This window comes from Oncorhynchus mykiss, chromosome 16, assembly GCF_057628025.1.
Source record: "Oncorhynchus mykiss isolate SJ-2025 chromosome 16, ASM5762802v1, whole genome shotgun sequence".
Classification (NCBI taxonomy): Eukaryota; Metazoa; Chordata; class Actinopteri; order Salmoniformes; family Salmonidae; genus Oncorhynchus; species Oncorhynchus mykiss.
In genome coordinates this window covers 2,447,902-2,469,878 of record NC_143037.1, presented here as the reverse complement: position 1 = coordinate 2,469,878, position 21,977 = coordinate 2,447,902, and the positions used below count along the sequence as shown (strand labels likewise).

General features: G+C 44.9%; 1 protein-coding gene across 11 annotated transcripts in view; it reads left to right on the top strand.

The window, feature by feature from the left end:
* vit (vitrin) overlaps positions 1 to 18,421 on the top strand; it is a 92,143-nt gene extending 73,722 nt beyond the window's left edge. For 10 of the 11 annotated variants that reach the window (XM_090201751.1, XM_090201749.1, XM_036945959.2 and 7 more), the window contains 6 exons: positions 9,263 to 9,331; positions 9,849 to 9,996; positions 11,093 to 11,196; positions 14,050 to 14,276; positions 14,414 to 14,927; positions 17,842 to 18,421. In XM_090201751.1, the coding sequence (XP_090057877.1) occupies positions 9,263 to 9,331; positions 9,849 to 9,996; positions 11,093 to 11,196; positions 14,050 to 14,276; positions 14,414 to 14,927; positions 17,842 to 18,020 (1,241 nt within the window). In that variant the 3' untranslated portion in view covers positions 18,021 to 18,421. Of the gene's footprint in view, positions 1 to 9,262; positions 9,332 to 9,581; positions 9,659 to 9,848; positions 9,997 to 11,092; positions 11,197 to 14,049; positions 14,277 to 14,413; positions 14,928 to 17,841 lie in introns of those variants that run through there. The other variant, XM_090201757.1, reaches the window with a different exon arrangement.
* The last annotated feature ends 3,556 nt before the right edge of the window (positions 18,422 to 21,977 follow it).

The window sequence follows — 21,977 nt, the reverse complement described above, 5'->3', positions numbered from 1 at the left end:
TCTGCCATTCAGAGCTATCTATCTAATAGAACACAGAGGGTTTTCTTTAATGGAAGCATCTCTAATGTCAAAATTGTAATGTGTGGTGTACCACAGAGCATCTCTCTAGGTCCTCTACTATTTTCAATTTTCCCCAATGACCTGCCACTGGCATTAAACAAAGTGAGTCCATGTATGCTGATGATTCAACCATATATGCATCAGCAACCACAGCTGGTACGTGGTACCTTCAGGCATTTGGAAATTGTTCCCAAGGATCAACCAGACTTGTGGAGGTCTACAATTTTTTTTCTGAGGTCTTGGTTGAATTCTTCGGCTTTTCCCATGATGTCAAGCAAAGAGGCACTGAATTTGAAGGTAGGCCTTGAAATACATCCACAGAAGCTTCTTGTTATGGTGAGTGAATGAGGACCCAAAAGCGAACTAACTTAAACAGAGCTTCTTTAATAACCAAACATAGGTAGGCTCAGATAGACCGGCAGATTCCGACAGGACAGGACAAGGTTACAGCAAACATGACGATAGTCTGGCTCAGGCATGAAACACAAACAAGAATCCGACAAGGACAGGAACAGAAACAGAGAGAGATATAGGGACCTAATCAGAGGGAAAAAGGGAACAGGTGGGAAAAGGGGTGAATGAGGTAGTCAGAGAAGACAAGGAACAGCTGGGGGAAAGAGGGACAGAAACGGTAACCTAACAACGACCAGCAGAGGGAGACAGGGTGAAGGGAAAGGACAGAGACAAGACACAACATGACAGTACCCCCCCACTCACCGAGCGCCTCCTGGCGCACTCGAGGAGGAAACCTGGCGGCAACGGAGGAAATCCTCGATCAGCGCACGGTCCAGCACGTCCCGAGAGGGAACCCAACTCCTCTCCTCAGGACCGTACCCCTCCCAATCGACAAGGTACTGGTGACCACGGCCCCGAGGACGCATGTCCAAAATCCTGCGGACCCTGTAGATGGGTGCGCCCTCGACAAGGATGGGGGGGGGGGGGGGAAGACGAGCGGGGGCGCGAAGAACGGGCTTAATACAGGAGACATGGAAGACCGGGTGGACGCGACGAAGGTATCGCGGAAGAAGAAGTCGAACTGCGACAGGATTAATGACCCGAGAAATACGGAACGGACCAATGAACCGCGGGGTCAACTTGCGAGAAGCCGTCTTAAGGGGAAGGTTCTGAGTGGAGAGCCAAACTCTCTGACCGCGACAATATCTAGGACTCTTAGTTCTACGCTTATTAGCAGCCCTCACAGTCTGCGCCCTATAACGGCAAAGTGCAGACCTGACCCTCTTCCAGGTGCGCTCGCAACGTTGGACAAAAGCCTGAGCGGAGGGGACGCTGGACTCGGCGAACTGAGATGAGAACAGCGGAGGCTGGTACCCGAGGCTACTCTGAAAAGGAGATAGCCCGGTCGCAGACGAAGGAAGCGAGTTGTGGGCGTATTCTGCCCAGGGGAGCTGTTCTGACCAAGACGCAGGGTTGCGAAAAGAAAGACTGCGTAAGATGCGACCAATAGTCTGATTGGCCCGTTCTGCTTGACCGTTAGACTGGGGGTGAAAGCCGGAAGAGAGACTGACGGAAGCCCCAATCAAACGGCAAAACTCCCTCCAAAATTGAGACGTGAATTGCGGACCTCTGTCCGAAACGACGTCTGACGGAAGGCCATGAATTCTGAAAACATTCTCGATGATGATTTGTGCCGTCTCTTTAGCAGAAGGAAGCTTAGCAAGGGGAATGAAATGAGCCGCCTTAGAGAACCTATCGACAACCGTAAGAATAACAGTCTTCCCCGCTGACGAAGGCAGTCCGGTGACAAAATCTAAGGCGATGTGAGACCACGGTCGAGAGGGAATAGGAAGCGGCCTGAGACGGCCGGCAGGAGGAGAGTTACCGGACTTAGTCTGCGCGCAGACCGAACAAGCAGCCACGAAACGACGCGTGTCATGCTCCCGGGTGGGCCACCAAAAACGCTGGCGAATGGAAGCAAGCGTACCCCGAACGCCAGGGTGGCCGGCTAACTTGGCAGAGTGAGCCCACTGAAGAACGGCCAGACGAGTAGGAACGGGAACGAAAAGAAGGTTCCTAGGACAAGCGCGCGGCGACGGAGTGTGAGTGAGCGCTTGTTTTACCTGCCTCTCAATTCCCCAGACAGTCAACCCGACAACACGCCCCTCAGGGAGAATCCCCTCGGGGTCAGTGGAGGCTACTGAAGAACTGAAGAGACGAGACAAAGCATCAGGCTTGGTGTTCTTAGAGCCCGGACGATAAGAAATCACGAACTCGAAACGAGCGAAAAACAGCGCCCAACGCGCCTGACGCGCATTAAGTCGTTTGGCAGAACGGATGTACTCAAGGTTCCTATGGTCAGTCCAAACGACAAAAGGAACGGTCGCCCCCTCCAACCACTGTCGCCATTCGCCTAGGGCTAACCGGATGGCGAGCAGTTCGCGGTTACCCACATCATAGTTACGTTCCGACGGCGACAGGCGATGAGAAAAATACGCGCATGGGTGGACCTTGTCGTCAGAGAGGGAGCGCTGAGAAAGAATGGCTCCCACGCCCACCTCTGACGCGTCAACCTCGACAACGAACTGTCTAGAGACGTCAGGTGTAACAAGGATAGGAGCGGATGTAAAACGATTCTTGAGGAGATCAAAAGCTCCCTGGGCGGAAACGGACCACTTAAAGCACGTCTTGACAGAAGTAAGGGCTGTGAGAGGAGCTGCCACCTGACCGAAATTACGGATGAAACGACGATAGAAGTTCGCGAAGCCGAGAAAGCGCTGCAGCTCGACGCGTGACTTAGGGACGGGCCAATCAATGACAGCTTGGACCTTAGCGGGATCCATCTTAATGCCTTCAGCGGAAATAACAGAACCGAGAAATGTGACGGAGGAGGCATGAAAAGTGCACTTCTCAGCCTTCACAAAAAGACAATTCTCTAAAAGGCGCTGGAGGACACGTCGAACGTGCTGAACATGAATCTGGAGTGACGGTGAAAAAATCAGGATATCGTCAAGGTAAACGAAAACAAAGATGTTCAGCATGTCTCTCAGGACATCATTGACTAATGCCTGAAAGACAGCTGGAGCGTTAGCGAGGCCGAAAGGAAGAACCCGGTATTCAAAGTGCCCTAACGGAGTGTTAAACGCCGTCTTCCACTCGTCCCCCTCCCTGATGCGCACGAGATGGTAAGCGTTACGAAGGTCCAACTTAGTGAAAAACCTGGCTCCCTGCAGGATCTCGAAGGCTGAAGACATAAGAGGAAGCGGATAACGATTCTTCACTGTTATGTCATTCAGCCCTCGATAATCTATGCAGGGGCGCAGAGACCCGTCCTTCTTCTTGACAAAAAAAAACCCCGCTCCGGCGGGAGAGGAGGAGGGGACTATGGTACCGGCGTCAAGAGCTACAGACAAATAATCTTCGAGAGCCTTACGTTCGGGAGCCGACAGAGAGTATAGTCTACCCCGGGGGGGGGTGGTTCCCGGAAGGAGATCAATACTACAATCATACGACCGGTGTGGAGGAAGAGAGGTGGCCCTGGACCGACTGAACACCGTGCGCAGATCGTGATATTCCTCCGGCACCCCTGTCAAATCACCAGGCTCCTCCTGTGAAGAAGAGACAGAGGAAACAGGAGGGATAGCAGACATTAAACATTTCACATGACAAGAGACGTTCCAGGAGAGGATAGAATTACTAGACCAATTAATGGAAGGATTATGACAAACTAGCCAGGGATGGCCCAAAACAACAGGTGTAAAAGGTGAACGAAAAATTAAAAAAGAAATGGTTTCACTATGATTACCAGAAACAGTGAGGGTTAAAGGTAGCGTCTCACGCTGAATCCTGGGAAGAGGACTACCATCCAGGGCGAACAAGGCCGTGGGCTCCTTTAACTGTCTGAGAGGAATGTCATGTTCCCGAGCCCAGGTCTCGTCCATAAAACAGCCCTCCGCCCCAGAGTCTATTAAGGCACTGCAGGAAGCTGACGAACCGGTCCAGCGTAGATGGACCGACAAGGTAGTGCAGGATCTTGAAGGAGAGACAGGAGTAGTAGCGCTCACCAGTAGCCCTCCGCTTACTGACGAGCTCTGGCCTTTTACTGGACATGAAGTGACAAAATGACCAGCGGAACCGCAATAGAGACAGAGGCGGTTGGTGATTCTCCGTTCCCTCTCCTTAGTCGAGATGCGGATACCTCCCAGCTGCATGGGCTCAGCACCCGAGCCGGCAGAGGAAGATGGTAGTGATGCGGAGAGGGGGGCGACGGAGAGCGCGAGCTCCTTTCCACGAGCTCGGTGACGAAGATCAACCCGTCGCTCAATGCGAATAGCGAGTTCAATCAAGGAATCCACGCTGGAAGGAACCTCCCGGGAGAGAATCTCATCCTTTACCTCTGCGCGGAGACCCTCCAGAAGACGAGCGAGCAAGGCCGGCTCGTTCCAGCCACTGGAGACAGCAAGAGTGCGAAACTCAATAGAGTAGTCTGTTATGGATCGATTGCCTTGACATAGGGAAGACAGGGCCCTGGAAGCCTCCTCCCCAAAAACAGATCGATCAAAAACCCGTATCATCTCCTCCTTAAAGTCCTGATACTGGTTAGTACACTCAGCCCTTGCCTCCCAGATTGCCGTGCCCCACTCACGAGCCCGTCCAATAAGGAGAGATATGACGTAGGCGACACGAGCAGTGCTCCTGGAGTAAGTGTTGGGCTGGAGAGAAAACACAATATCACACTGGGTGAGGAACGAGCGGCATTCAGTGGGCTCCCCAGAGTAACACGGCGGGTTATTGATTCTGGGCTCCGGAGATTCGAAAGCCCTGGAAGTGGCCGGTGGATCGAGGCGGAGATGGTGAACCTGTTCTGTGAGGTTGGAGACTTGGGTGGCCAGGGTCTCAACGGCATGTCGAGCAGCAGACACTTCCTGCTCGTGTCTGCCTAGCATCGCTCCCTGGATCCCGACGGCTGAGTGGAGAGGATCCGAAGTCGCTGGGTCCATTCTTGGTCGGATTCTTCTGTTATGGTGAGTGAATGAGGACCCAAAAGCGAACTAACTTAAACAGAGCTTCTTTAATAACCAAACATAGGTAGGCTCAGATAGACCGGCAGATTCCGACAGGACAGGACAAGGTTACAGCAAACATGACGATAGTCTGGCTCAGGCATGAAACACAAACAAGAATCCGACAAGGACAGGAACAGAAACAGAGAGAGATATAGGGACCTAATCAGAGGGAAAAAGGGAACAGGTGGGAAAAGGGGTGAATGAGGTAGTCAGAGAAGACAAGGAACAGCTGGGGGAAAGAGGGACAGAAACGGTAACCTAACAACGACCAGCAGAGGGAGACAGGGTGAAGGGAAAGGACAGAGACAAGACACAACATGACACTTCTAAAGCCATGACATAATTTTCTGGAATTTTCCATGCTGTTTAAAGGCCCAGTCAACTTAGTGTATGTAACCTTCTGACCCACTGGAATTGTGATACAGTGAATAATAAGTGAAATAATCTGTAAACAATTGCTGGAAAAATTACTTGTGTCATGCACAAAGTAGATGTCCTAACCAACTTGCTAAAACTATAGTTTGTTAACAAGAAATGTGTGGAGTGGTTAAAAAACGAGTTTTAATGACTCCAACCTAAGTGTATGTAAACTTCTGACTTCAACTGTAGATTCAATGGTTGCAAAGATGGGGAGAGGTCTGGGCCGTAATAAAGAGATGCTCTGCTTTTTTGACAGCACACTCCAAAAAGCAAGTTCTGTAGGGTCTAGTTTTGTCTAATCTTGATTATTGTCCAGTCGTGTGGTCCAGTGCTGCAAGGAAACACCTAGTTAAGCTGCAGCTGGCCCAGAACAGAGAGGCACATCTTGCTCTTCATTGTAATCAGAGGGCTGATATAAATACTATGCATGCCAGTCTCTCTTGGCTAAGAGTTGAGGAGAGACTGACTGCATCACTTCTTATTTTTATAAGAAACATTAATGTGTTGAAAATCCCTAATTGTTTGCATAGTCAAATTAAACAGAGCTCTGACACACACACTTATCCCTTATCCCACCAGACATGCCACCGGGGGTCTTTTCACAGTCCCCAAATCCAGAACAAATTCAAGAAAGTGTACAGTTTTATATAGAGCCGTTATTGCATGGAACTACCTTGCATCTCAAATTGCTCAAATAAACAGCAAACCTGGTTTCAAAAAACAGATAAAGCAACACCTCACGGCACAACGCCTCTCCCCTATTGGACCTAGATAGTTTGTGTGTATGTAATTGATATATAGGCTACGTGTGCCTTTAAAATATGTTGTATATACAGTGGGAAGAACAAGTATTTGATACACTGCCGATTTTGCAGGTTTTCCTACTTACAAAGCATGTAATTGTTATCAGAGGTACACTTCAACTGTGAGAGACGGAATCTAAAACAAAGATCCAGAAAATCACATTGAATGATTTTTAAGTAGTTGATTTGCAGTCCGTTGCATCCAACAACGCAGGAAAACGATAGCGACTAACCAGTTAGACAGAAACAGATATGGCTCACCAGTTAGACAGAAACCGATATGGCTCACCAGTTAGTCAGAAACAGATATGGCTCACCAGTTAGACAGAAACAGATATGGCTCACCAGTTAGACAGAAACAGATATGACTCACCAGTTAGACAGAAACAGATATGGCTCACCAGTTAGACAGAAACAGATATGGCTCACCAGTTAGTCAGAAACAGATATGGCTCACCAGTTAGACAGAAACAGATATGGCTCACCAGTTAGACAGAAACAGATATGACTCACCAGTTAGACAGAAACAGATATGGCTCACCAGTTAGACAGAAACAGATATGGCTCACCAGTTAGACAGAAACAGATATGGCTCACCACCAGTTAGACAGAAACAGATATGGCTCACCAGTTAGACAGAAACAGATATGGCTCACCAGTTAGACAGAAACAGATATGGCTCACCAGTTAGACAGAAACAGATATGGCTCACCAGTTAGACAGAAACAGATATGGCTCACCAGTTAGACAGAAACAGATATGGCTCACCAGTTAGACAGAAACAGATATGGCTCACCAGTTAGACAGAAACAGATATGGCTCACCAGTTAGACAGAAACAGATATGGCTCACCAGTTAGACAGAAACAGATATGGCTCACCAGTTAGACAGAAACAGATATGGCTCACCAGTTAGACAGAAATAGATATGGCTCACCAGTTAGACAGAAACAGATATGGCTCACCAGTTAGACAGAAACAGATATGGCTCACCAGTTAGACAGAAACATATATGGCTCACCAGTTAGACAGAAACAGATATGGCTCACCAGTTAGACAGAAACAGATATGGCTCACCAGTTAGACAGAAACAGGTATGGCTCACCAGTTAGACAGAAACAGATATGGCTCACCAGTTACACAGAAATAGATATGGCTCACCAGTTAGACAGAAATAGATATGGCTCACCAGTTAGACAGAAACAGATATGGCTCACCAGTTAGACAGAAACAGATATGGCTCACCAGTTAGACAGAAACAGATATGGCTCACCAGTTAGACAGAAACAGATATGGCTCACCAGTTAGACAGAAATAGATATGGCTCACCAGTTAGACAGAAACAGATATGGCTCACCAGTTAGACAGAAACAGATATGGCTCACCTGTTAGACAGAAACAGATATGGCTCACCAGTTAGACAGAAACAGATATGGCTCACCAGTTAGACAGAAACAGATATGGCTCACCAGTTAGACAGAAACATATATGGCTCACCAGTTAGACAGAAACAGATATGGCTCACCAGTTAGACAGAAACAGATATGGCTCACCAGTTAGACAGAAACAGATATGGCTCACCAGTTAGACAGAAACAGATATGGCTCACCAGTTAGACAGAAACAGATATGGCTCACCAGTTAGGAAGAAACAGATATGGCTCACCAGTTAGACAGAAACAGATATGGCTCACCAGTTAGACAGAAACAGATATGGCTCACCAGTTAGACAGAAACAGATATGGCTCACCAGTTAGACAGAAACAGATATGGCTCACCAGTTAGACAGAAACAGATATGGCTCACCAGTTAGACAGAAACAGATATGGCTCACCAGTTAGACAGAAACAGATATGGCTCACCAGTTAGACAGAAACAGATATGGCTCACCAGTTAGACAGAAACAGATATGGCTCACCAGTTAGACAGAAACATATATGGCTCACCAGTTAGTCAGAAACAGATATGGCTCACCAGTTAGACAGAAACAGATATGGCTCACCAGTTAGACAGAAACAGATATGGCTCACCAGTTAGACAGAAACAGATATGGCTCACCAGTTAGACAGAAACAGATATGGCTCACCAGTTAGACTGAAACAGATATGGCTCACCAGTTAGACAGAAACAGATATGGCTCACCAGTTAGACAGAAACAGATATGGCTCACCAGTTAGACTGAAACAGATATGGCTCACCAGTTAGACATAAACAGATATGGCTCACCAGTTAGACAGAAACAGATATGGCTCACCAGTTAGACTGAAACAGATATGGCTCACCAGTTAGACAGAAACAGATATGGCTCACCAGTTAGACAGAAACAGATATGGCTCACCAGTTAGACAGAAACAGATATGGCTCACCAGTTAGACAGAAACAGATATGGCTCACCAGTTAGACAGAAACAGATATGGCTCACCAGTTAGACAGAAACAGATATGGCTCACCAGTTAGACAGAAATAGATATGGCTCACCAGTTAGACAGAAATAGATATGGCTCACCAGTTAGACAGAAACAGATATGGCTCACCAGTTAGACAGAAACAGATATGGCTCACCAGTTAGACAGAAACAGATATGGCTCACCAGTTAGACAGAAACAGATATGGCTCACCAGTTAGACAGAAACAGATATGGCTCACCAGTTAGACAGAAACAGATATGGCTCACCAGTTAGACAGAAACAGATATGGCTCACCAGTTAGACAGAAACAGATATGGCTCACCAGAACAAGAAGTTAAGATCTCAAATATATAATGAATCCATCCTTAGATGTCGTCTGTTATCGTGTAATGTCTCAGTTGGAAAAAGCATGATGACATTCCTTATGTAGGGCATTGTCTTCTCTATGTGATGTTTGACATGCTTGTACTCTGTCATCTTCGTTTCTGTCATCTTCTGTTCTGTCTGTCATCTTCTGTTCTGTCTGTCATCTTCTGTTCTGTCTGTCATCAGGTTTCAGTGTGAGAGAGCAGGACTCACTACCCCGGGCCGACCCAGAGCCTGTTACTCAGGGAGACCCAAGTATGTTCACACACACACGTACACACACACACCAACACATACACACACACACACGTACACCGTAGTTGTCACGACAGCACAAACAGAACTGGGACTAGACTGGATAGCTGTTTATTATGTGTTATAACCTATAAGCCCTACGATATCACATTGATTGATTGATTGTAAGGTAGACATAGCATGGCTGATGGACGGTAGCTGGAGTATTGGGATATCACATTGATTGATTGATTAATTGATTGATTGGCAGACTGTAAAGTTGACATAGCATGGCTGATGGACGGTAGCTGGAGTATTGGGAAATCACATTGATTGATTGATTAATTGATTGATTGGCAGACTGTAAAGTTGACATAACATGGCTGATGGACGGTAGCTGGAGTATTGGGATATCACATTGACTGATTGAATAATTGATTGATTGGCAGACTGTAAAGTTGACATAGCATGGCTGATGGACGGTAGCTGGAGTATTGGGATATCACATTGATTGATTGATTAATTGATTGATTGGCAGACTGTAAAGTTGACATAGCATGGCTGATGGACGGTAGCTGGAGTATTGGGAAGCGGCGCTTTAAGATCCAGAAGGACTTCCTGGCTGAGGTGGCACAGGTCATCAACGTGGGCATGGCCGGACCCATGATGGGCGTCATCCAATACGGGTGAGTAACCCCTAAATATATATATGATCCAATACGGGTGAGTAACCCCTAAATATATATATGATCCAATAGGGGTAAGTAACCCCACTAACCCGTGGCTTGAATTTAAGAGGCGAAGACTCTGTATGGCTGAATGCTCCAAGATCCCTCCCAATGTGTTCTCCAATCAGATTCTGTATGGAGGACTGGTCTAAGATCCCTCCCAATGTGTTCTCCAATCAGATTCTGTATGGAGGACTGGTCTAAGATCCCTCCCAATGTGTTCTCCAATCAGATTCTGAATGGAGGACTGGTCTAAGATCCCTCCCAATGTGTTCTCCAATCAGATTCTGTATGGAGGACTGGTCTAAGATCCCTCCCAATGTGTTCTCTAATCAGATTCTGTATGGAGGACTGGTCTAAGATCCCTCCCAATGTGTTCTAGAATCTCATAAAACATTGTAGAAAAAGGCTCAGTGCCGTTATCCTTGCAAAGTGAGTTATTGAAAGGTATTGAAATAATAATTTTGACCCCTATCATTTAGAGAAAGGAAAAAAATATGACTTGTTGGACAAAATCTATTTCACTGAGCGATTGTATTAGTATAAAATATAATTTTCCACAAAAAAAAAAGCAAACATCCGGCCGTGATTGGGAGTCCCGCAGGGCGGCGCACAATTGACCCAGCGTCGTCCGGGTTTGGCCGGGGGAGGCCGTCGTTGTAAATAAATAAGAATTTGTTCTTAACGGACTTGCCTGGTTAAATAAAGGTCACACACATACAGTACAGCTCAGTATTTGTATAATGTATTTGATCCAGTCTTTATCAAGGGTGTCAATAATTATGGACCTGACAGGTAAGTCTATGGGGTAGTCTAACCTCACTGAACCTGTGGCTACCCACCGGGCACAGACATCAATTCAATGGTAGGTAGTTCAATTCCACGTTGGTTCAATGTGGAAACAACGTTGATTCAACCAGTGTGACCAGTGGGTATGGCATTCTCTTAGGTTCTCTCCTCTTTCTGCCTCAATCTGTTTCTTCTCTTCTCGTCCTTTCTCGTTCCTTCCTTTCTGAAATGCATGTTGTTGTTGTTGTTGTTGTTGTCGCCACAGAGATGATCCGGTCACAGAGTTCAGTCTGAAGGCCTATACTAACTCCAGAGAGCTGAAACCTGCCATAGACAAGATCACACAGAAGGGAGGGATGTCCAACGTGGGTGAGTTAGTGAATAAATTAATTAAATAAATAAAAACCTGTATTGTACCAAAATCATTAAAAAAATATATATATAAAGTAGTTCACACGGACATAACAATCAATGACAGAACAATTTTAAAAAAAAAAGTTTACCTTTATTTAACCAAATTCTTATATTCAATGACGGCCTAGGAACAGTGGGTAGTTAACCCACTGTTCCTAGGCCGTCATTGAATATAAGAATTTGGTTAAATAAAGGTAAAAAAAAAATACAAAAATTGTTATGTCATTGATTGTTATGTCCGTGTGTACTATTTTATATATATATTTTTTTAATGATTTTGGTACAATACAGGTTTTTATTTAGGGGCCTGTTCAGGGGCAGAACGACAGATTTGTACCTTGTCGGCGGTTTGAACTTGCAACCTTCCGGTTACTAGTCCAACGCTCTAACCACTAGGCTACCCTGCCGCCCCAACATACAGGTATAAGATATTTAGTTAAGAGCAGAGGCTCCACAGTGACCAGGTATTCCAACATCGAGGAACATCCAGCCTTGTGTATTCTACTACCTACAACTTTCAAGAGGAAGTTTAAAACTTGCCATTGAGTTCCTAACAATAAAATTAAAAATTGGGCTACCACTGACCTAGTCCACACTCTTAGAAAGAAAGGTGCTTCCTCCCAGTTCTCTGCTGTTAATGACTGGAACAAACTGCAAAAATCACTGAAGCTGGAAACTCATATCTCCCTCGCTAGCTTTAAGCACCAGCTGTCAGAGCAGCTCACAGATTACTGCTCATAGCCCATCTTGTGAATAGCCCATCCAACTACCTCATCCCCATTCTGTTATTTATCTTGCTCCTTTGCACCCCAGTATCTCTACTTGCACACTCATCTTCTGCACATCTATCACTCCAGTGTTTACTTGCTACATTGTAATTTCACTCCAGTGTTAATGCTATATTGTAATTACTTCGCCACCATGGCCTATTTATTGCCTTACCTCCCTTATCATTTGCACACACTGTATATAGACTTGTTCTATTGTTTTATTGGCTGTATGTTTGTAACTCTGTGTTGTTGTCTGTTCACACTGCTATGCTTTATCTTGGCCAGGTCACAGTTGTAAATGAGAACTTGTCCTCAACTAGCCTACCTGGTTAAATAAAGGTGTTCTCAACTGGCCTCCCTGGTTAAATAAAGGTGGAATAAATAAATGTAATAAATATCTAAAACCTAAAAAGGTTTCTTCAACTGTCCCCATAGGAGAACCCTTTGAAGAACCTGTTTTGGTTCTGGGTAGAGGGCTTCTACGTGGAACCCAAAAGGGTTCTACCTGGAACCAAAAACTGTTATCCTATGGGGAACAACAACAAAATGCCCGAAGAACCCTTTTAGAATCCTTTTAGAACCCATTTTGGAACCCTTTTGGATCCCATTTAGAACCATTTTGGAACCCTTTTGGATCCCATTTTGGAACCCTTTTGGAACCCATTTTGGAACCATTTTGGAACCCTTTTTTCTACGAGTGTACAGCCGGGAGGCACCATGGCCACAAGACCGCACACTTAAGTGCGAAAGGGAAAAGGGACACAATTATCGCTTGTTTCACAAAATCTTTACCACATTTTCACATCCCCGAGAGACTGCAATTTAATCTAAATCCGACCCTAGACACTGAGTTAAATAATAGTGTTTTACTCCTGGCCTCCTGACCAAAGGCATTTGGTTCTACCAGCCCTGACTGGCCAGGGGTCAGATTACTGTCAGGAAGCGATGGTTTCCTTTCATTTGATGCCTCATGCGGTCTTTGTGACTCTGCTAAACATTGCAGTTGGATACAAATAGGGTTGTGTGTGTTTACAGACTATAACCTCCCCTCTAATCAATGTGCCAGCTAGCCACTGCATTCGTCTCCGTTCTCATCAGCGACATATCTTCACAGATGTTTCTAGTCTTCGGTAGTTATGTATCCTTTACTTAAAGAAGGAAATCACATTGAGATTGCCATGTTTTTCCACGTGAAACCCCCTGGCCAAGAGAGTACAGACCACCAACAATGAGATGCAAGATGATCAACCGCTTCTGCTTTCTAAATAGATACTGTAATATCACGTCTTCTCAGTCAACTCACCTGTTTAAATAAGGGTTCAATAGAAGAAATAGGCCACTGGAAACAGGTGTTCCTACCACTTCTTAGATTAGAACACTTACTGGATGGTAGTTTAGAACAAAACATTCCATTTTAACGGGCTTCGTTGTGTGCATGTGTTTACAGAAACGTATTGTGTGTTTTATATCTCTGTCTGTTTTAAACACCTCTCTGCTGCCCCCTGCTGTACTCCTAGGGAAGGCCCTCCTATATTAAACTACTTCAGCTGTGTCTGTCTGTCTGTCTGGCTTAACCACCTCTCTGCTGCCCCCTGCTGTATTCCTAGGGAAGGCCCTCTCCTGTATTATCAAACTATGCTATATATACACATTTATGTGCCATCCCTTCAAATTCGTGGATTATTTCAGCCACACCCGTTGCTGACAGGTGTATAAAATTTAATCTGGGTTTGGCAGATGCCAGGAGAACACTACCTGCCCCAATGCATAGTGCCAACTGTAAAGTTTGGTGGAGGAATAATGGTCATGGTTTTTCAACAAACACTACTTCAGCTGTCTGTCTGTTTCTCTGTTGCCCCCTAGTGTTCTCCTAGGGAAGGCCCTCTGTTATATCAACAAACATTACTTCAGCTGTCTGTCTGTTAAGCGCTCTGCTGCCCCCCGGTGTTCTCCTAGGGAAGGCCCTCTCCTATATCAACAAACATTACTTCAACTGTCTGTCTGTTAAGCGCTCTGCTGCCCCCCGGTGTTCTCCTAGGGAAGGCACTCTCCTATATCAACAAACATTACTTCAGCGACGCCAACGGTAACCGGGGCGGAGCGCCCAACGTGGCTGTTGTTCTGGTAGACGGCTGGCCAACCGACAAGGTAGAGGAGGCATCACGCCAGGCCAGAGAGTCTGGTATCAACATCTTCTTTGTGACCATCGAGGGACCCGACGAGAACGAGAAGCAGAATGTGGTGGAGCCGAACTTTGTGGACAAGGTAAATAGAGACGATGGTCACTGGGTCACCCATAGCTATGTTAACACATACATCCGCTTCCAATTCCCTCACAATTTGAGCCCTGTCCCTTCATGAAACCCTGCCCAACCACCTCATCTTCTCTCATCTCTCAACAGGCGGTGTGTCGAACCAACGGTTTCTACTCCCTACCCGTGTCGAGCTGGTTCGCCTTGCGGAAGGCAGTCCAACCCCTCGTCAAGCGCGTGTGCGACACCGACCGTCTCGTCTGCAGCAAGACCTGCCTTAACGCAAACGACATCGCCTTCGTCATCGACGGATCCAGCTCTGTGGGCACCGGGAACTTCCGGACCGTCCTGCAGTTCGTCGCTAACATCACGCGGGAGTTTGAGATATCGGACACGGACACACGAGTCGGCGCAGTACAGTACACGTACGAACAACGGCTGGAGTTTGCCTTCGGCCAACACAACAACAAGGCTGATCTGCTTAATGCCATAAAGAGGATTAATTACTGGAGCGGCGGGACCAGTACTGGAGCAGCTATCACCTATGCAGCAGAGCAGCTGTTCAGCAAGTCCAAACCCAACAAACGCAAGATCATGATCGTTATCACCGACGGGAGGAGCTACGATGATGTCAGAGCTCCGGCGTTGGCCGTCCATCGCCAAGGTGAGGGGTCAGAGGTTGATTGGTGTGGTCAGAAAATCTTGGCCAATGGGGGGGGGGGGGGCTCCTCTAAGAAAAAGCACCTCGATATAGGTAATTTAGCATCATACTGGTGGATAATTTTGGATTGCTATTTTATTATTTCTTCATATGGGAAACTAAATGAAAGCCAAGTTGGTGTGAAACCAAATTGAAATGTAATGAAAGCCATGTTGGTGTGAAACCAAATTGAAATGTAATGAAAGCCATGTTGGTGTGAAACCAAATTGAAATGTAATGAAAGCCAAGTTGGTGTGAAACCAAATTGAAATGTAATGAAAGCCAAGTTGGTGTGAAACCAAATTGAAATGTAATGAAAGCCATGTTGGTGTGAAACCAAATTGAAATGTAATGAAAGCCAAGTTGGTGTGAAACCAAATGGAAATGTAATGAAAGCCAAGTTGGTGTGAAACCAAATTGAAATGTAATGAAAGCCAAGTTGGTGTGAAACCAAATTGAAATGTAATGAAAGCTAAGTTGGTGTGAAACCAAATTGAAATGTAATGAAAGCCAAGTTGGTGTGAAACCAAATTGAAATGTAATGAAAGCCAAGTTGGTGTGAAACCAAATTGAAATGTAATGAAAGCCAAGTTGGTGTGAAACCAAATTGAAATGTAATGAAAGCTAAGTTGGTGTGAAACCAAATTGAAATGTAATGAAAGCCAAGTTGGTGTGAAACCAAATTGAAATGTAATGAAAGCCAAGTTGGTGTGAAACCAAATTGAAATGTAATGAAAACTACGCTGAACAAAAATACGCAACACGCAAACAATTCAATCCAAAGAGTTTGGATTTGGCGGATGCCAGGAGAACCCTACCTGCCCCAATGCATCGTGCCAACTGTAAAGTTTAGTGGAGGAGGAATAATGGTCTGGGTTTGTTTTTCATGTTTCGGGCCCCTTAGTTCCAGTGAAGGGAAATCTTAACGCTACAGCATACAATGACATTCTAGACTATTCTGTGCTTCCAACTTTGTGGCAAAAACTTTCCTGTTTCAGCATGACAATGCCGCTGTGCAAAGTGAGGTCTATACAGAAATGGTTTGTTGAGATCGGTGTGGAAGAACTTGTCTGGCCTGCACAGAGCCCTGACCTCAACCCCATCTAACACCTTCGGGATGAATTGGAACACAGACTGCGAGCCAAGCCTAATCACCCAACGTCAGTGCCCGACCTCACTAATGTTCTTGTGGCTGAATGGAACCAAGTCCCTGCAGCAATGTTCCTACATCTAGTGGAAAGCCTTCCCAGAAGAGTGGAGGCTGTTATAGCAGCAATGTTCCAACATCTAGTGGAAAGCCTTCCCAGAAGAGTGGAGGCTGTTATAGCAGCAATGTTCCAACCTCTAGTGGAAAGCCTTCCCAGAACAGTGGAGGCCATTATAGCAAATAAGGGGGTACCAACTCCATATCAATGCCCACAATATTGGAATGAGATGTTTGACGAGCAGGTGTCCACATACTTTTGGTCATGCAGTGTGTGTGGCTTGTTTCTAAGCTAAGTGAAAATAGGTTTTTAGCTAATGGTCTTGATTGGAGTCCACTTGTGGTAAATTACATTGATTGGACATGATTTGTAAAGGCACACAGTTGACAGTACATATCAGAGCAAAAGCCAAGCCATGAGGTCAAAGGAATTCTCTGTAGAACTCTGAACTCAGGATTGTGTCGATGCACAGATGTGGGGAAGGGTACCAAAAAATGTCTGCAGCATTGAAGGTCCCCAAGTACACAGTGGCCTCCATTTTTAAATGGAAGAAGTTTGGAACCATCAGGACAAGAGAAGGGAGGTGACCAAGAACCCAGGCAGAGTTCATATGTGGAGAAGGGAGAACCTTCTAGAAGGACAACTCTCTCGGCAGCACCAATCAGGCCTTTGTGGTAGAGTGGCCAGATGGAAGCCACTCCTCAGTAAAAATGAGTTTGCTAAAAGGCACCTAAAGGACTCTCAGACAATGAGAAACAAGATTCTCTGGTCTGATGACACCACGGCTGAACTCTTTGGTCTTAATGCCAAGCGTCACATCAGAAGGAAATCTGGCACCATCCCTACGGTGATGCGTGATGGTGACAGCATCATGCTGTGGGGGTGTTTTTCAGCAGTAGGGACTGGGAGACTAGTCAGTTTCGAGGGAAAGATGAACGGAGCAAAGTACAGAGAGATCCTTGATAAAAACCTGCTCCAGAGCGCTCAGGACTTCCGACTGGGGGCGAACGTTCACCTTCCAACAGGACAACGACCCTAAGCACACAACCAAGACAATGCAGGAGTGGCTTCGGGACAAGTCTCTGAATGTCCTTCTGGCCCAGCCAGAACCCGGACATGAAGCCGATCGAACATCTCTGGAGAGACCAGAAAATAGCTGTGCAGCAACGCTCCCCATCCAACCTGACAGAGCTTGAGAGGATCTGCAGAGAAGAATGGGAGAAACTCCCCAAATACAGATGTGCCAGGTTTATAGAGTCATACCCAAGAAGACTCAGGCCTGTAATCGCTGCCAAAGGGGCTTCAACAATACTTATGTTTTTGATTTTTAATACATTTACTTTGTCATTATGGTATTTTGCTGCAGATTGATAAGAAAAAAGAAATTTAATCAATTTTAGAATAAGGCTGTAACGTAACAAAATGTGGAAAAGGTCAAAGGGTCTGAATACTTTCTGAATGCACCGTGTATATATTTATATATTAAAAAACATATATTTATTTCAAATTAGTGGTCTTTTTCTGGCATAATATTTACGAACAAATCGGATAAAAAAATGTGCCCTCCGTTGAATTCGGAAATCTCAATGTGGCCCACTCCCGGTCTAAACTAACCCAGTTGTTATCGTCTAGTCCAGTCTCTAACTACCCGTCTCTCTCCTCTCCCTCTCCAGGTGTGATAGCGTACTCCATCGGCATCGCCTGGGCAGCGCAGGACGAGCTGGAATACATCGCCACCGACCCCGACAAGGAGCACTCCTACTTCGTAGACGAGTTTGACAGCCTCTACAAGTTCGTCCCCAAGGTGGTCAATAACATCTGTCAGGAGTTCAACTCACAGCCACGCAACTGAGCTGAGCAGGGAGGGCACCTTATTCCCTATATAGTGCACTACTTTTGAACAGGGCCCCTAGGGCCATGCAGACCCACCTTGCTTACGTACACCTATACTTATAAATCTGTGCTTACATATCAAGGAAACAAGGAAGGAAGGAAGGAAGAATACGTTTGTAAAGTTTTGAAACAGGGGCTCAGGGGCTGTAGGGAGGGGGCTAGATATTTATATTAGGATCCCCACAAGCTAATTAGCAGCACTATCATGGAGACAGGACAGGGTCTCTACAAAATGTATTACCGGTAAGTTACCAAAATTAAACATTTTAATAGTTGGTGCTGAATGGGCAATACTTTAATTCCCATGGAACATTAATACAATTGGTTCACAATGATTAAACTTTGGCCATGTGATCTCAACTGTTGTTGGTGTTCTAGTAACAGTCAGGGACGGGAGGGTGTTTAATGTTCTCACTCCTAATCATGTAACATAACTGATGAAAAAGTTGAACCACCTGGACGTGGTGCTTACCAGGGTTGAGGTCAATTCAAATCCAAGGCCGTCAATTCAGGAAGTAAACTGAAAGTCCAAATGTAATCATTTTTAAAAAAGTGCTTTTATTTTCCACTTCTTAATAAACTGAAAAAGGATAAACTATTAATTGGTAAAGTTTAACTTTTTATTTGATTTTTTATGTTAAATTCAAATCACTTCCTGAATTGGCTGACTGAAATTTGAATTGAGCTCAACCTTCATGCTTACAGGAAAAACTATAAAGCATGCCTAAACTACTTCTTCTGTCTTAACACACCACATAATCTGATGCTTATAGAGAGACATAGCCTTATGGGGACATGGTGCTTATAGAGAGACATGGCCTTATGGGGACATGGTGCTTATAGAGAGACATGGCCTTATGGGGACATGGTGCTTATAGAGGGACATGGTCTTATGGGGACATGGTGCTTACAGAGAGACATAGCCTTATGGGGACATGGTGCTTACAGAGAGACATGGTCTTATGGGGACATGGTCTTATGGGGACATGGTGCTTATAGAGAGACATAGCCTTATGGGGACATGGTGCTTATAGAGAGACATAGCCTTATGGGGACATGGTCTTATGGGGACATGGTCTTATGGGGACATGGTGCTTATAGAGAGACATAGCCTTATGGGGACATGGTGCTTACCGAGAGTCATAGCCTTATGGGGACATGGTGCTTATAGAGAGTCATAGCCTTATGGGGACATGGTGCTTACAGAGAGACATAGCCTTATGGGGACATGGTGCTTATAGAGAGTCATAGCCTTATGGGGACATGGTGCTTAGCACTCCCTCTTAAGGCCTAATAACACAGTGCAGAAATACCATGTGGTGCTTTACAGTAGATTGAGGTTGGAAAAGGGATACGACTGCAGACAATTATCTTTGAAGAGGACCGACAGTCATCAGACCACATTATGGGAATTACGCCATATTATGGTCTTATCAGAATTTGACCATGTGTGTTTATACTGTGTGGTCTTTTATAGAGAAGAGATTTGATTTAACAATAACAGGTTTTAACCTGAAAGACCCATACTTCTGACTTAGCATGTTAGCGGCTAACAAGCACAGGTTTAAACCTGAAGGACCCATACTTCTGACTTAGCATGTTAGCGGCTAACAAGCACAGGTTTAAACCTGAAGGACGCATACTTCTGATTTAGCATGTTAGTGGCTAACTAGCAAAGGTTTAAACATGAAGGACCCATACTTCTAACTTAGTATGTGAGCAGCTAACAAGCACAGGTTTAAACCTGAAGGGGCCACACTTCTGATTTAGCATGTTAGCAGCTAACAAGCACAGGTTTAAACCTGAAGGGGCCATACTTCTGATTTAGCATGTTAGCAGCTAACAAGCACAGGTTTAAACCTGAAGGGGCCACACTTCTGATTTAGCATGTTAGCGGCTAACTAGCACAGGTTTAAACCTGCAGGTAACATCTTTAGCAGCTTTTCGCATGTCCAATTAGAAAACATGTCTTACTTGGGAACTCTAACTGGCTCCTAACTGTCTTTTAATCAAAACAAATGAACACATGGCCAGATGAACACATGGTCAGATGAACACATGGTCAGATGAACACATGGTCAGATGAACACATGGTCAGATGTACACATGGTCAGATGAACACATGGTCAGATGAACACATGGTCAGATGAACACATGGTCAGATGTACACATGGTCAGATGAACACATGGTCAGACACATGGTCAGATGTACACATGGTCAGATGAACACATGGTCAGATGTACACATGGTCAGATGAACACATGGTCAGATGTACACATGGTCAGATGAACACATGGTCAGATGTACACATGGTCAGATGAACACATGGTCAGATGAACACATGGTCAGATGAACACATGGTCAAATGAACACATGGTCAGATGAACACATGGTCAAATGAACACATGGTCAGATGAACACATGGTCAGATGAACACATGGTCAGATGAACACATGGTCAGATGAACACATGGTCAGATGAACACATGGTCAGATGAACACATGGTCAGATGAACACATGGTCAGATGAACACATGGTCAGATGAACACATGGTCAGATGAACACATGGTCAGAGGAACACATGGTCAGAGGAACACATGGTCAGAGGAACACATGGTCAGATGAACACATGGTCAGATGAACACATGGTCAGATGAACACATGGTCAGATGAACACATGGTCAGATGAACACATGGTCAGACACATGGTCAGACACATGGTCAGATGTACACATGGTCAGATGAACACATGGTCAGATGAACACATGGTCAGATGAACACATGGTCAGATGAACACATGGTCAGATGAACACATGGTCAGATGAACACATGGCCAGATGAACACATGGTCAGATGAACACATGGTCAGATGAACACATGGTCAGATGAACACATGGTCAGATGAACACATGGTCAGAGTCAGATGAACACATGGTCAGATGAACACATGGTCAGATGAACACATGGTCAAATGAACACATGGTCAGATGAACACATGGTCAGATGAACACATGGTCAGATGTACACATGGTCAGATGAACACATGGTCAGATGAACACATGGTCAGATGTACACATGGTCAGATGAACACATGGTCAGATGAACACATGGTCAGATGAACACATGGTCAGATGAAAGAAACGCTTCAAGAGGAAGTTGTCGTTTTCTACCAGCTCTGATACTGTACCTATAAATAGATCAAACTAATACTTTTAACCTTAACAGTGTTCCTCACAAACTAAACCAGGGTCGTATTCATTAGTGCACATCGTAGCAAAAACATTTAACAAGGGGAAAAAATGAAAATGAGTTTCTTATTGGACAGATTCAAGTAGTCCCTCCCTGTTTCAGTCCATTTTCATCCATTGGGTGACTAATGAACACAACCCAGTTCTACTCTCCTCCCTCTATTCTTCCAATATAATGTGCTTCCTTCTTGTTCACATGGCTGATATTGGTTTGTTCTGAGTATTTATATAATCTCCCTGTTTTTATTTTTTATCCTGTTTGTACATATACATATTAAAAAGCCTTGTCATTTTCAAATACATATTTGATCAATATTTTAAATGCGATTTTTAATAAAATTATAATAAATAAATAAAAAAATATTGTTGTGATATTATTCAGTGACAGAAGAGGTACTTGTTACCAGAGTAATCATATGCAAAAACTTCAAATCTGTATATATTTGTGTGCAGCTATATTAGATTCTAGTAACGTATCAGTTTTGTCATGGACTGGACAGCTGTCTCTATACCATCGTTCCTGTTCTATACCAAACATTACATACAAACACACACAACTAAGAGAAAAAACTGCAAAATTCCCAAGTTAACACAGTTGGAAGATTCTGGGAATTATTTTTTTAAATTTAACTAGGCAAGTCAGTTAAGAACAAATTCTTATTTACAG